This window comes from Culex pipiens, chromosome 3 (assembly GCF_016801865.2).
Source record: "Culex pipiens pallens isolate TS chromosome 3, TS_CPP_V2, whole genome shotgun sequence".
NCBI lineage: Eukaryota > Metazoa > Arthropoda > Insecta > Diptera > Culicidae > Culex > Culex pipiens.
In genome coordinates, this window is record NC_068939.1 from 62,123,315 (window position 1) to 62,139,245 (window position 15,931).

At 35.5% G+C, this 15,931-nt stretch overlaps 1 protein-coding gene across 6 annotated transcripts in view; it reads right to left on the reverse strand.

The window, feature by feature from the left end:
* Positions 1-15,931, reverse strand: part of LOC120426203 (uncharacterized) — a 92,280-nt gene that overhangs the window by 27,668 nt on the left and 48,681 nt on the right. For all 6 annotated transcript variants that reach the window (XM_039590912.2, XM_039590911.2, XM_039590907.2 and 3 more), the window contains exon 5: positions 3,795-3,971. In XM_039590912.2, the coding sequence (XP_039446846.1) occupies positions 3,795-3,971 (177 nt within the window). The remainder of the gene's footprint in view (positions 1-3,794; positions 3,972-15,931) is intronic.

Below are 15,931 nucleotides of genomic sequence, written 5' to 3' on the forward strand. Positions count from 1 at the left end.
CTACCAACTCACACAAAATCGGGAAACTTTTGTCCCTGATCACGAATTCGAATAACCCTGCAAAGTTAGAAAAAACACGAAATTTTAAAAATGAAAATTTTGTTCTAAATGAAAAAATGACTCTTCTGGGTCACTGTAGATTTAAAAAGTACATTAAATTTCCCTTAAAATGACATGTTCCAAAAAAAAATTACAGTTGAGTAACGAAAAATGGCAGAGTTTTTAAAACTTTTTTTTTGTTTTTTTTTTTTCGATTGAAAATACGTTTTTTTCGGAATTTGGAGTAAGCCATCAAAGCGGGCGTCCAATTTTACATAAATGTCCCTTTGACACCAAATTTCTATCGCATCACCGTTTCAGGCTGCAAATTATTGAAAAACACCTTTTTTTTAGGAAGTTCAAAAATTGAATGGGTCGTACCGCTCCTCCGTCACGAGATATCAAAAAACGGACTTCGGATTCGTGATCAGGGACAAAAGTTACCTCTTAGGACAAAGTTTCACGCAAATCTAAGAGGGGTCGGGGCAACTGCTGTGTGAGTTGGTGGAGAATTACCCATGATGTTTTCCTCCAACAAATTTTAATACATAATATCTGCTCCACTGCTCAACCAATTTTAAATCACTACGCTGCATAGATAGCATTCTAATACAAATGAGTTTCTGGCGGGCGTTGAGTGGCTCGAGAACTAATCCCTCGAGGTTCATTTGCAAAAAACAAGTTCATCCGTATAAACAAAAAACAAAAAGTGTCGACTACGGGAATCAAACCAGATACCTTTTACAAACTAACCAAATGACTTAACTGCCTCGGCCACCACAGCATGGTGGCCAAGGAGTGGTCAGAAGTCGATGAATGGCACTTATTGGAGATTTATCGTATCAATTAAATAATGGACACATTTGTTTTGATGGTGTGAGTTGGTAGCATTTTTCTTTCGATTTTTGCACTGAACCCTTAATAAGTTTTGAGGGTTCTCTCGACTCCGAATTGTGGGTGCATAATCGTCCCATTTGAAAAAAAGTAATCGCTAGAACTTTACAGTCGACTCTCTGGTTGTCGATCTTCTCGATCGCAATATTGAAGGTTTCTTCAGTCCCTTCAAAATGCGTACTTCGATTATCTTCATTAAGCCTGTTCTATAATGGCAAATCGCAGACTGTTGCGTCTGTCACGTTTGCCCCTGCTTATTTTGTTACTTCGATGTCCGACAGGGATCGCAGCAACCGATGGTCGATACTGGACTGACATCTGTGGATCAACTTATGATTGTTTTCGCAAGAGTTTGCGTAAGTTTAATTGTAGATGAGGCTTTACTCGATATTTTCTCTTATTTGAAGGAGATCTCTTCCTTCTTGGATTCTTTTTGCTCTAAAAATCTCTTCCGGTTGTCAACAATTTCAGTTTATCATCGCTTGCATATACATTTTCTTTGCTAAACAAAGCTTTAAAACATGTTTGACATTTTTGTTTGTTTTTGTTTTTGTTTGCTGGACGTTGCCATGATTCTCTCCCATAACCAGGTACAATAAAAAAAAACATATGTTCAATCGAGTCTTCATTTTGCATTGTTCTTCTTTGATGGTACCTTCAGTATTGACAATCGGAGAGTCGACTTATTATACCGGAGAATTCCAGGAAAAAATGTGTAATATTACTTTTGAAGATGCGTGAAAATCTATATTTTCTTATGTATTTTCACAAATCCCACATAAATTGAGGTAAAATTACATAAAAAAAAGAAATTGTATTCAACCATACAATTTTCAACATTCCAAGCTTTTTTACAGTGTACAGGTGTGATGTAAGGCAACAAGAAGTTGAAAGAAAGAACTCAGCTAGATTAACAGTGCGGACTCCGTGCCTGCAACTCCTGTTACAGTTTATATGGATCTCCAATATGAATGTAACAGAAAAATCAGGCTTGGGGCTCAGACTGTTGAAGCAATATGATTTAAAAAAAACTCCGTATGGGACAACTTCGCTTGTCGGGCCGGTTTAGTTTCTGTAATATTTTCTAGAAGACATTTATTTTAATGCCTTTACTCGGATTAAACAACCATAATCGCTTAAAAAGGAAATGCACAATTTTTGCCAAGGGATTCTAATGTTTGAATCAGATTGGAGAAATTTTGATCTGGCTGATTTGACATGGAATGAAATAATGTTATAATGTTTCTAGAATTTTAAGTTTGAATTCATTTCTTTGAAACAAAACTATTTTTGAAAATATTCTAATTTATGTTTATAGTAAATAAATTAAAGTAATGATTTTGTTGAAAACATCTAAGTCTTTGTGAAATAGCAACATTTGATTTCTTTACTGCCGTTCTACGCATAATTGTCCCATGTCTGTTTTGGACGATTTTGACTTCATGACATTTTTAAGTTTAGTTTGATGTGTACTTTAAGAAAAATACATATAATCTAGTACTTTGTTCGGAAACTCATTTAAAAACAACACCATGTCTGTTTGTCCCATCGTTAAACTTCTACGCATAATTGTCCCACCAAGTATTTTCTTACACGGAATCATTAGTTTTACTAAGCATTATATCTTGTTTACCTGTTGTATAGCAAGAGAATCTCAAATAAGGGTGATAAACTGATAACTGGGGCGATTAGGGACATATAGGGCGAATAGGAACCCACGGGACAATTATGCGTAGAAACACAGAAATCGGTCGAAAAATTTCAATCGCGTTTTTCTCAGTTACACTTTTTTGAACATGGGCAATTATGCGTAGAACGGCAGTTTAGACAGTCTTTTTTTTGATCAGCTTTTCCACTTAAGACTTAATGCTTTGATTTAGCTCAACCTAGGACTCAATTAAAGCACTTGATAGTTTGATTTGGTTTAGGGTGTGTTGCATTGCATTTTAATAAAGAATATACTTGAGAAACACTTTGTTAGAGATAGATAATGCATGATATGTTGTAATTGTTTTGACCTGATCTGGTTTTTTTTTTCAAATTTTGAACGAACACTTAGGCCAATCACCTTTTTAAGTAAATCTGAGTTAGTTTTGGATGTTGTTATTTTTGCTGAAATGCCGCAGATAGTTTAGACAGAGTTGTAATAGTGTTGTTGTTTGTGAGTTGTCTTTAAAAAGAACAAGGATAACAGTTTGAATTTATATTTATCGTAATAGAAGAGAACACCCTTCAGCTTGCTACAGAATCCAACTCTAGACACATAGAAATGACATCTAGAAACTAGAATCATGCTTCACCATGCGAACACAGTATCTAAACATCTGAGTTGAATGTATTTTGACTTCATCATTGCTTAACCCAGATTACTAGCCATATCATACCGATTATTTTTAATTCTACTGCTGAGAAGAACCATCCTCGATGGCAGGTTGGGTCATCTCGAGGAGATGCTCTTCCACTGCTGGATTCTCCAAATTATCGTTTTCTGCCCTCACTAATGAAATATGTTGGAAGAAAAAGCTTAGTGGATTAGCAACTGTTGTTGAAACCTTGACTTTTAAGTCTACTTCTGAATGAAAATGAGAATTGAATGTAATGGAATAAATTTCAAAAGTTGATTCCTTCCAATTTGAGTTGGGTGAAAATGCAACGTACTTTTTGTAATCTTACCATAATGAGTTCATACATTCGTCAAATTGTACAACCGTGGCTTTGGTAAGACAGACAAGTTCATTCGACAGTTGAACATAACGAATTTAAATTAAAACGTCCAAATAAAATAAAAGAACAAAAAAAAAAGGACACTAAGAAAGCAAGGGACAGCCGCAGTAAGATTCCAAGGACCGCCCAGGACTTACCTGTATCACTGTTGTACAAGATCGGCGGCGCAAGGTTGGCATCGCCGAAATGTCGAGGTCGAGGATATTTCGTTTTGCTAAATAAATGCAGTACCATGCAAATGAGGCCGGCCAGCACGGCAATGCCACTGGTGACACCGAACAGTGTCGGAAGATCCGCAGTTATGGAGGCCATGTCTGGAACGGAAAAGATGGGGAGGGTGACAGGAAAAGCACGAAAAACAGGTTAGTGGAAATAGAGCCATTCTTCATGGGCAGAGACAACGGCGAGGAAAATAAAAAGTCTCTGTTGAATCAGTGGAATTGGAATTTATATTCATTTATAGGAATACATATGAAAAGGATTTTTTGAAAAAAAGTGTCCAGTATTGTTTGAAAATTATCTTATCAAATATCATTTTCACTTATTTTCCAGAGAATCTTCCAACTGTAGAAGATTTTGGAACTGCACCAGAAGCAGCAGTATTTTAACAGCGACGACTATTTGGCAATGTTTGGCCTTCGTGGGTGCTGCTGCTGCTGCTGTGACGGCGGCCGTGGCAAAAAAACAGCGGATTTTTGGATTTGCAGAATCTATTTTGCATGCGGTGGCTTTCACCAATGCGGGAAGATGTTTGACATTTTAAGAAGATTACCGCGGCATGTCGGACGATTTATGGACACTGTGAATTGGCTTGCATGAATTGGGGTTTGTTTTCTTTTTTAATTGAAATAAATTTATTCTAAACTAGTAAACCGGGGTTACTTTGATAGGATTTCAATTTGTTTTTAGAATATTTTCGAACAGGTAAGGTTTTTCTCAAGATTATTAGTTTTAAAACATGTACTGGGTTAGGCCACACCAAGTCCATGCACTATTTCGGAAAAAAAGTTTTTTCAATAGTGTTTAGAAAAATAGTTACGTTAAAAATTCTTAGTTTTAATTCCGGGGTGACTTTGATAGTCATAGTTTTTGTTGTTAAAATCATATTTAAGATGCTCAAACTTTATTTCTACGTTAAATGTACCATCACTAAAATAGCTGATATAGTTTTTAAGAAAAAAATCAATGTTTATGTTTAGTTAACTAAGTTTATAAGCTTTATTACAAAATACACATAAATTTAAGGTAAAATTGTTAAAAAGTCGGAATTTTGCCTGAAATTTGTTAAAACTAGTTTTGTTTATAAAATTATCGATTTATATTGCATTTTATACTGAATTCGAAGCACGAATCACAAGTTTTCACATTTTACATGAAATTTGTTCAACTGAAATTGCCTATAAATATGGAGATTTTTTTTAAATTGTGTTTCAAAAACACATATATTTAATATTTATAAACTTATTTAACCTTCTCCTAGTGGAAAATTGTCCAATGAATCCGAAAATGCATTCCGTTTAACGATTCAAAATCATGTTCATTGAGAAAATCATGTCACTTTGAGAAGTTTAAAATAATGACTTTCATTAACAATTTCTTAACTACAGTCAACTAACTTTTTAAACTTTTCAAAATTTTATGAAAAGTTCTTCTTGAGGTACTTTGAACACTTCTCTACCACGGTCAGTATGATTCTAAACCATTCCGTACGTATTTTAATTGTACTTTTCATTTTGCGGAAAAATCGCAAACCTATCAAAGTCACCCCGGCTATCAAAGTCACCCCGTTTTACGGTACTTAAAAATAAGCTTGCTTTAATAAATTTGTAGCTATTATACTCAATTCTCAACATTGGCTTGCATATAATTGCCTTTTAAAAGCAAACCAACAATCACGCAGTCGTTAAACGTATTGTGACTGAATTATTCATACATCAATATCGTCAGAAATTCAATGGCCTGTGATTCACAAACAACATCTGTTTTCACATTGAGATTCGGCGAAACCGAGTTCACGTGCACAACTTTCAAAATGCCACACATAAAATCGCCGTGTTACGTGACCGGAAACATAGTGAATGAAGAAATGAACGTGTTTGAGGAGGAAATTCTTTAAGCTTGAATTATTGTTTCGTGAATAAAGAAAAGATTGTGGTGAATTGAAAATCGCTGGGATTTTTTAATTTAAAATTATAATGAGAACTGGACTGTGGTGTCGGAGTCGGTAGTTTCGGGTCTTTCTGAGGATCCAGAGTTGGATTCACAAATTTCTTAGAAGCTGGATTTGGTGTCGCCAAATCTTCAGCAGCTAGAGTCGGAGTCGAAGAATGAAAAATGCAATGAACCCAGTGATTCTCAACCTTTTTCGTTCCATTCCCCCCTTGGTTTTTAAAATGACGTTTTTTTCGCTTTTTATGGACCCGCTTTTCCTATAGTGGCCCCGTGTGTTATTTTTAGATCAAAAGAGAATGGGAGAATTTGGTCCAAGGATGTACACGAACGAGACCGACTTTTTCAAAAGATCTAAACCTCGGGGCTCAAAAGTAACAAGCTTTTAAAGTTTTTTTTTTGCCTTCCTCACTGAGGTAAGGCTAGAATCCTGCTATAAAAATGAACTTTGTAAAAAAAAGTCGTAGACCCACCTTCATGTATACATATCGACTCAGAATCGAAAACTGAACAAATGTCTGTGTGTATGTGTGTGTATGTATGTATGTGACCAACAAACTAGCTCATGTTTCTCGGCACTGGCTGAACCGATTTGACCCGAACCTGTTGCATTCGACTTGGTTTAGGGTCCCATAGATCGAGTTTTATACAGATTGAAGTTTCGATAAGTAGTTCAAAAGTTGTGTATAAAAATGTGTTTTCTCATATATCCGGATCTCACTTAAATGTATGTAAACTATGTCCGGGTCCATCATCCGACCCATCATTGGTTAGGTTATCAAAAGACTTTTCCAACGAGTCCAACACATTGAAGATCTGGCAACACTGTCTCGAGATATGGCCCCTTAAGTGATATTGGTGTACTTTTTGGAAGCCGGATCTCACTTAAATGTATGTAAACTATGTCCGGATCCACCATCCGACCCATCGTTGGTTAGGTTATTGAAAGACCTTTCCAACGAGTCCAACACATTGAAGATCTGGCAACCCTGTCTCGAGATATGGCCCCTTAGGTGATATTGGTGTACTTTTTTATTCCGGATCTAAAAAATAGATGAAATTTGTGTACAACCATTGTTGGTAATAAGTGAGGAAGGCTCCAACCACATAGGTGGATTAAGTTAGTTTTTTTTTTATCACACTGTCTTTTCAGACTGAATTTACTAACTAAATGGGACAAACACAGAACACCCAGAGGAGACGGGCTGGAATCTAACCCGGGCCCCTTAGCACACATGAGGGATCGGCAGCCCAAGCCGCTAACCACCGCGCCACGGGGTCCTCAAGTTTGAGCATTTTAGGTGAAAATGTACAAAAGATCGTATTTTGGATTGTCTAAAATCAAGGGTCCTGATTGCTCCAAAACGACTCATTCACTCGCGACCACAAATTGAAAGCGACAAAAAACTGCTCTGACCGTTTCCTACCGTTTGTCGCTTCCACACCAATCGTTACAGAATACTCTCTCTCTTTACTCTCCCTCTCACTTCAATCGGTTAGTACAGCAAATGGTTCAGTAGAGAGACTGATTGCTTTATGTCGCTTAGTCGCTGAGTCGAAATAGTTTGCGATCGGCTTTGTTTTACTCAGTTATTAAACTGCTTAAAATCTATGTTATCAAAAATGTTTTGCAATTTTGTTGATAACACGACATCAAAGACACATTTACAAGCAATTTCCATCATGCCAAATACAAATTTACGGCAAACTGTGGTAGTGCAGGCCAAAAGAGCGCCGAGCTGGTATGTTGTTAGATTCTCTCCTCTCTGAACGTATTCGTGTGTGACTCGGGTCGACGGACGGAGTGGGCAAAGAAATTCACGAAGTATTTGTGTCGCTGGGAGAAGCGATTGAGCAAGTCGCTGGCAGCCTGAGTGTAGTGCTCGCTCGAAATTTAGTTATATTTATATAAAGTTCGTCATATTAACATCATTTCGATTTACTGAAGTTAGATAAACAGTATAAAAAGATTAGATAGTTGAATTAATCAGTGCTAGTGACCATGGCTCATTCCTGATGTGAAACTCAAAACGCTTATTTCTGCAGAAAAGTACAAGTCAGCGATGGAATAACCATCATCAAAAGAAAATCTTTGAATGTTCATCAAGAGAAAAAATCCGAAGGGAGCGTGGCTCTCTTCTCTCGCGCACGAAAGATCAGTAAAAAGAATCTAAAAAAAATATCATCTTGATTATTCGGTGGAACATCTTTTTCACTACTACGCTTGCAAGTGTAACGTCACACGTCGAAAAATGACCTGTCACATTTTGTAGCTGGGCAATGTGTGTGAACAAAGTGAAATAAATATATTTGAGTGGTGCTGACAAGGAAATTCGCAAAAAATCATCAGCAGATTGATTTTCTTGGAGAATTTCGGGAGCTATTTTCTTTTGCGTGATTTGCCTCCTCTCTCTTTCGCGAGTGAAGAAAGTTTGCAAGCGAAATTGTTTTTTCGCGATTATTCCGTCCCTGGTACAAGTAAATGCCAGTCAACATTGTTTGGTATGGTGCAGAATATGCCAAATGCAAGATTTCTATTGACATTCCTACTTGAAACTGTGATTTTATTGCATTATTCATCAAAAAACCTTCAGAGGTTCAACTAAAGGAAAGGGGTCATCCCATGGATAATATTCCTTACTCACAGTTTGAACGATTAAAAAACAAAACCGCTCACGACTGATAGAATTAAATAACACACAAAACAATTTGATTAGGGAAAAATATCCAAACTGCTATTCAGTTTGAAAGGCGGCAAAATTTCTCAGAAATCAAAATTAGTAATATTTTAGAATCATCCGAAAGAATGTCAAAAACATTAAAAACCATCTCTTTTATTTTTTTTTCAAGAACCGCTTTACGAAAGCAAGAAGAAGCAGTGCGTGGCCGAATGGTAGGTGGGAAAAGTTATCCCGTAGATGGTTATCCCGGGAATAATTTATAGCGCAATGGCGGCCATCTTTATGGCATGCGGGATAACTTGTCATGGTTATCCCAGGAACAATTTTTAAGAGAGATTCCAAAACTTAAAAAAAACGAACAATTAACATTACCTGGACATGTTTCTTGGCAAAATTTATTGCCCTACATTCCTGGAGTATGAAAATTTGGATGTGAATGAAAAAAATTCCAGGAATATTGTAACATCAAATATTTTAATTCAAATATTTAATAAATTTAAAAATCCTTCTGGGATGGGACTCTGGGTCATCTCCTGGACATGATCCTGGGCAAAACATGTTGCCCTACATTCCTGGAGCATAAAAATACAACTTGGCATAAGGCCATGTGGAGGAAAAAAATTCTAGAAATATTTGAACTTCAAATATTTTAATTCAAATATTCCATAAATTTGAAAATCCTTCTAGGATGGGACTCTGGGTCATTTCCTGGACATGTATTTAGGCAAAACTTGTTGCCCTATATTCCTTGATCATAAAAATATAACTTGGCATAAGGCCATGTGGAGGAAAAAAATTCCAGAAATATTTGAACTTCAAATATTTTAATTCAAATATTCCATAAATTTGAAAATCCTTCTAGGATGGGACTCTGGGTCATTTCCTGGACATGTATTTAGGCAAAACTTGTTGCCCTATATTCCTGGAGCATAAAAATACAACTTGGCATGAGGCCATGTGGAGGAAAAAAATTCCAGAAATATTTGAACTTCAAATATTTTAATTCAAATATTCCATAAATTTGAAAAACCTTCTAGGATGGGACTCTGGGTCATTTCCTGGACATGTATTTAGGCAAAACTTGTTGCCCTATATTCCTGGAGCATAAAAATACAACTTGGCATGAGGCCATGTGGAGGAAAAAAATTCCAGAAATATTTGAACTTCAAATATTTTAATTCAAATATTCCATAAATTTGAAAAACCTTCTAGGATGGGACTCTGGGTCATTTCCTGGACATGTATTTAGGCAAAACTTGTTGCCCTATATTCCTGGAGCATAAAAATACAACTTGGCATGAGGCCATGTGGAGGAAAAAAATTCCAGAAATATTTGAACTTCAAATATTTTAATTCAAATATTCCATAAATTTGAAAAACCTTCTAGGATGGGACTCTGGGTCATTTCCTGGACATGTATTTAGGCAAAACTTGTTGCCCTACATTCCTTGATCATAAAAATATAACTTGGCATAAGGCCATGTGGAGGAAAAATATTCCAGAAATATTTGAACTTCAAATATTTTAATTCAAATATTCCATAAATTTGAAAAACCTTCTAGGATGGGACTCTGGGTCATTTCCTGGACATGTATTTAGGCAAAACTTGTTGCCCTACATTCCTTGATCATAAAAATATAACTTGGCATAAGGCCATGTGGAGGAAAAAAATTCCAGAAATATTTGAACTTCAAATATTTTAATTCAAATATTTCATACATTTAAAAATCCTTCTAGGATGGGACTCTGGGTCATTTCCTGGACATGTATTTAGGCAAAACTTGTTGCCCTATATTCCTGGAGCATAGAAATTTAACTTGGCATGAGGCCATGTGGAGGAAAAAAATTCCAGAAATATTTGAACTTCAAATATTTTAATTCAAATATTCCATAAATTTGAAAAACCTTCTAGGATGGGACTCTGGGTCATTTCCTGGACATGTATTTAGGCAAAACTTGTTGCCCTATATTCCTGGAGCATAAAAATACAACTTGGCATGAGGCCATGTGGAGGAAAAAAATTCCAGAAATATTTGAACTTCAAATATTTTAATTCAAATATTCCATAAATTTGAAAAACCTTCTAGGATGGGACTCTGGGTCATTTCCTGGGAATGTATTTAGGCAAAACTTGTTGCCCTACATTCCTTGATCATAAAAATATAACTTGGCATAAGGCCATGTGGAGGAAAAAAATTCCAGAAATATTTGAACTTCAAATATTTTAATTCAAATATTCCATAAATTTGAAAATCCTTCTAGGATAAGACTCTGGGTCATTTCCTGGACATGCATTCAGGCAAAACTTGTTGCCCTATATTCCTTGATCATAAAAATATAACTTGGCATAAGGCCATGTGGAGGAAAAAAATTCCAGAAATATAATACATTCCCAGGAAATGACCCAGAGTCCCATCCTAGAAGGATTTTTAAATGTATGAAATATTTGAATTAAAATATTTGAAGTTCAAATATTTCTGGAAGTTTTTTCCTCTACATGGCCTTATGCCAAGTTATTTTTTTTATGCTCAAGGAATGTAGGGCAACAAGTTTTGCCTAAATACATGTCCAGGAAGTGACCCAGAGTCCCATCCTAGAAGGATTTTCTAATTTATGGAATATTTGAATTAAAATATTTGAAGTTCAAATATTTCTGGAATTTTTTTCCTCCACATGGCCTCATGCCAAGTTGTATTTTTATGCTCCAGGAATATAGGGCAACAAGTTTTGCCTAAATACATTCCCAGGAAATGACCCAGAGTCCCATCCTAGAAGGATTTTCTAATTTATGGAATATTTGAATTAAAATATTTGAAGTTCAAATATTTCTGGAATTTTTTTCCTCCACATGGCCTCATGCCAAGTTGTATTTTTATGCTCCAGGAATATAGGGCAACAAGTTTTGCCTTAATACATTCCCAGGGAATGACCCAGAGTCCCATCCTAGAAGGATTTTCTAATTTATGGAATATTTGAATTAAAATATTTGAAGTTCAAATATTTCTGGAATTTTTTTCCTCCACATGGCCTCATGCCAAGTTGTATTTTTATGCTCCAGGAATATAGGGCAACAAGTTTTGCCTTAATACATTCCCAGGGAATGACCCAGAGTCCCATCCTAGAAGGATTTTCTAATTTATGGAATATTTGAATTAAAATATTTGAAGTTCAAATATTTCTGGAATTTTTTTCCTCCACATGGCCTCATGCCAAGTTGTATTTTTATGCTCCAGGAATATAGGGCAACAAGTTTTGCCTTAATACATTCCCAGGGAATGACCCAGAGTCCCATCCTAGAAGGATTTTCTAATTTATGGAATATTTGAATTAAAATATTTGAAGTTCAAATATTTCTGGAATTTTTTTCCTCCACATGGCCTCATGCCAAGTTGTATTTTTATGCTCCAGGAATATAGGGCAACAAGTTTTGCCTTAATACATTCCCAGGGAATGACCCAGAGTCCCATCCTAGAAGGATTTTCTAATTTATGGAATATTTGAATTAAAATATTTGAAGTTCAAATATTTCTGGAATTTTTTTCCTCCACATGGCCTCATGCCAAGTTGTATTTTTATGCTCCAGGAATATAGGGCAACAAGTTTTGCCTTAATACATTCCCAGGGAATGACCCAGAGTCCCATCCTAGAAGGATTTTCTAATTTATGGAATATTTGAATTAAAATATTTGAAGTTCAAATATTTCTGGAATTTTTTTCCTCCACATGGCCTCATGCCAAGTTGTATTTTTATGCTCCAGGAATATAGGGCAACAAGTTTTGCCTTAATACATTCCCAGGGAATGACCCAGAGTCCCATCCTAGAAGGATTTTCTAATTTATGGAATATTTGAATTAAAATATTTGAAGTTCAAATATTTCTGGAATTTTTTTCCTCCACATGGCCTCATGCCAAGTTGTATTTTTATGCTCCAGGAATATAGGGCAACAAGTTTTGCCTTAATACATTCCCAGGGAATGACCCAGAGTCCCATCCTAGAAGGATTTTCTAATTTATGGAATATTTGAATTAAAATATTTGAAGTTCAAATATTTCTGGAATTTTTTTCCTCCACATGGCCTCATGCCAAGTTGTATTTTTATGCTCCAGGAATATAGGGCAACAAGTTTTGCCTTAATACATTCCCAGGGAATGACCCAGAGTCCCATCCTAGAAGGATTTTCTAATTTATGGAATATTTGAATTAAAATATTTGAAGTTCAAATATTTCTGGAATTTTTTTCCTCCACATGGCCTCATGCCAAGTTGTATTTTTATGCTCCAGGAATATAGGGCAACATGTTTTGCCTTAATACATTCCCAGGGAATGACCCAGAGTCCCATCCTAGAAGGATTTTCTAATTTATGGAATATTTGAATTAAAATATTTGAAGTTCAAATAGTTCTGAAATTTTTTTCCTCCACATGGCCTCATGCCAAGATGTATTTTTATGCTCCAGGAATATAGGGCAACAAGTTTTGCCTAAATACATGTCCAGGAAGTGACCCAGAGTCCCTTCCTAGAAGGATTTTTAAATGTATGAAATATTTGAATTAAAATATTTGAAGTTCAAATATTTCTGAAATTTTTTTCCTCCACATGGCCTCATGCCAAGTTGTATTTTTATGCTCCAGGAATATAGGGCAACAAGTTTTGCCTAAATACATTCCCAGGGAATGACCCAGAGTCCCATCCTAGAAGGATTTTTAAATGTATGGAATATTTGAATTAAAATATTTGAAGTTCAAATATTTCTGAAATTTTTTTCCTCCACATGGCCTCATGCCAAGTTGTATTTTTATGCTCCAGGAATATAGGGCAACAAGTTTTGCCTAAATACATGTCCAGGAAATGACCCAGAGTCCCATCCTAGAAGGATTTTCTAATTTATGGAATATTTGAATTAAAATATTTGAAGTTCAAATATTTCTGGAATTTTTTTCCTCCACATGGCCTCATGCCAAGTTGTATTTTTATGCTCCAGGAATATAGGGCAACAAGTTTTGCCTTAATACATTCCCAGGGAATGACCCAGAGTCCCATCCTAGAAGGATTTTCTAATTTATGGAATATTTGAATTAAAATATTTGAAGTTCAAATATTTCTGGAATTTTTTTCCTCCACATGGCCTCATGCCAAGTTGTATTTTTATGCTCCAGGAATATAGGGCAACAAGTTTTGCCTTAATACATTCCCAGGGAATGACCCAGAGTCCCATCCTAGAAGGATTTTCTAATTTATGGAATATTTGAATTAAAATATTTGAAGTTCAAATATTTCTGGAATTTTTTTCCTCCACATGGCCTCATGCCAAGTTGTATTTTTATGCTCCAGGAATATAGGGCAACAAGTTTTGCCTTAATACATTCCCAGGGAATGACCCAGAGTCCCATCCTAGAAGGATTTTCTAATTTATGGAATATTTGAATTAAAATATTTGAAGTTCAAATATTTCTGGAATTTTTTTCCTCCACATGGCCTCATGCCAAGTTGTATTTTTATGCTCCAGGAATATAGGGCAACAAGTTTTGCCTAAATACATTCCCAGGGAATGACCCAGAGTCCCATCCTAGAAGGATTTTCAAATTTATGGAATATTTGAATTAAAATATTTGAAGTTCAAATAGTTCTGAAATTTTTTTCCTCCACATGGCCTCATGCCAAGTTGTATTTTTATGCTCCAGGAATATAGGGCAACAAGTTTTGCCTAAATACATTCCCAGGAAATGACCCAGAGTCCCATCCTAGAAGGATTTTCTAATTTATGGAATATTTGAATTAAAATATTTGAAGTTCAAATATTTCTGGAATTTTTTTCCTCCACATGGCCTCATGCCAAGTTGTATTTTTATGCTCCAGGAATATAGGGCAACAAGTTTTGCCTTAATACATTCCCAGGGAATGACCCAGAGTCCCATCCTAGAAGGATTTTCTAATTTATGGAATATTTGAATTAAAATATTTGAAGTTCAAATATTTCTGGAATTTTTTTCCTCCACATGGCCTCATGCCAAGTTGTATTTTTATGCTCCAGGAATATAGGGCAACAAGTTTTGCCTAAATACATTCCCAGGGAATGACCCAGAGTCCCATCCTAGAAGGATTTTCTAATTTATGGAATATTTGAATTAAAATATTTGAAGTTCAAATATTTCTGGAATTTTTTTCCTCCACATGGCCTCATGCCAAGTTGTATTTTTATGCTCCAGGAATATAGGGCAACAAGTTTTGCCTTAATACATTCCCAGGGAATGACCCAGAGTCCCATCCTAGAAGGATTTTCTAATTTATGGAATATTTGAATTAAAATATTTGAAGTTCAAATATTTCTGGAATTTTTTTCCTCCACATGGCCTCATGCCAAGTTGTATTTTTATGCTCCAGGAATATAGGGCAACAAGTTTTGCCTAAATACATTCCCAGGGAATGACCCAGAGTCCCATCCTAGAAGGATTTTTAAATATATGGAATATTTTAACTAAAATATTTGAAGTTCAAATAGTTCTGAAATTTTTTTCCTCCACATGGCCTCATGCCAAGTTGTATTTTTATGCTCCAGGAATATAGGGCAACAAGTTTTGCCTAAATACATGTCCAGGAAATGACCCAGAGTCCCATCCTAGAAGGATTTTCTAATTTATGGAATATTTGAATTAAAATATTTGAAGTTCAAATATTTCTGGAATTTTTTTCCTCCACATGGCCTCATGCCAAGTTGTATTTTTATGCTCCAGGAATATAGGGCAACAAGTTTTGCCTTAATACATTCCCAGGGAATGACCCAGAGTCCCATCCTAGAAGGATTTTCTAATTTATGGAATATTTGAATTAAAATATTTGAAGTTCAAATATTTCTGGAATTTTTTTCCTCCACATGGCCTCATGCCAAGTTGTATTTTTATGCTCCAGGAATATAGGGCAACAAGTTTTGCCTAAATACATTCCCAGGGAATGACCCAGAGTCCCATCCTAGAAGGATTTTTAAGTGTATGGAATATTTGAATTAACATATTTGACGTTCAAATATTTCTGAAATTTTTTTCCTCCACATGGCCTCATGCCAAGTTGTATTTTTATGCTCCAGGAATATAGGGCAACAAGTTTTGCCTAAATACATTCCCAGGAAATGACCCAGAGTCCCATCCTAGAAGGATTTTCTAATTTATGGAATATTTGAATTAAAATATTTGAAGTTCAAATATTTCTGGAATTTTTTTCCTCCACATGGCCTCATGCCAAGTTGTATTTTTATGCTCCAGGAATATAGGGCAACAAGTTTTGCCTTAATACATTCCCAGGGAATGACCCAGAGTCCCATCCTAGAAGGATTTTCTAATTTATGGAATATTTGAATTAAAATATTTGAAGTTCAAATATTTCTGGAATTTTTTTCCTCCACATGGCCTCATGCCAAGTTGTATTTTT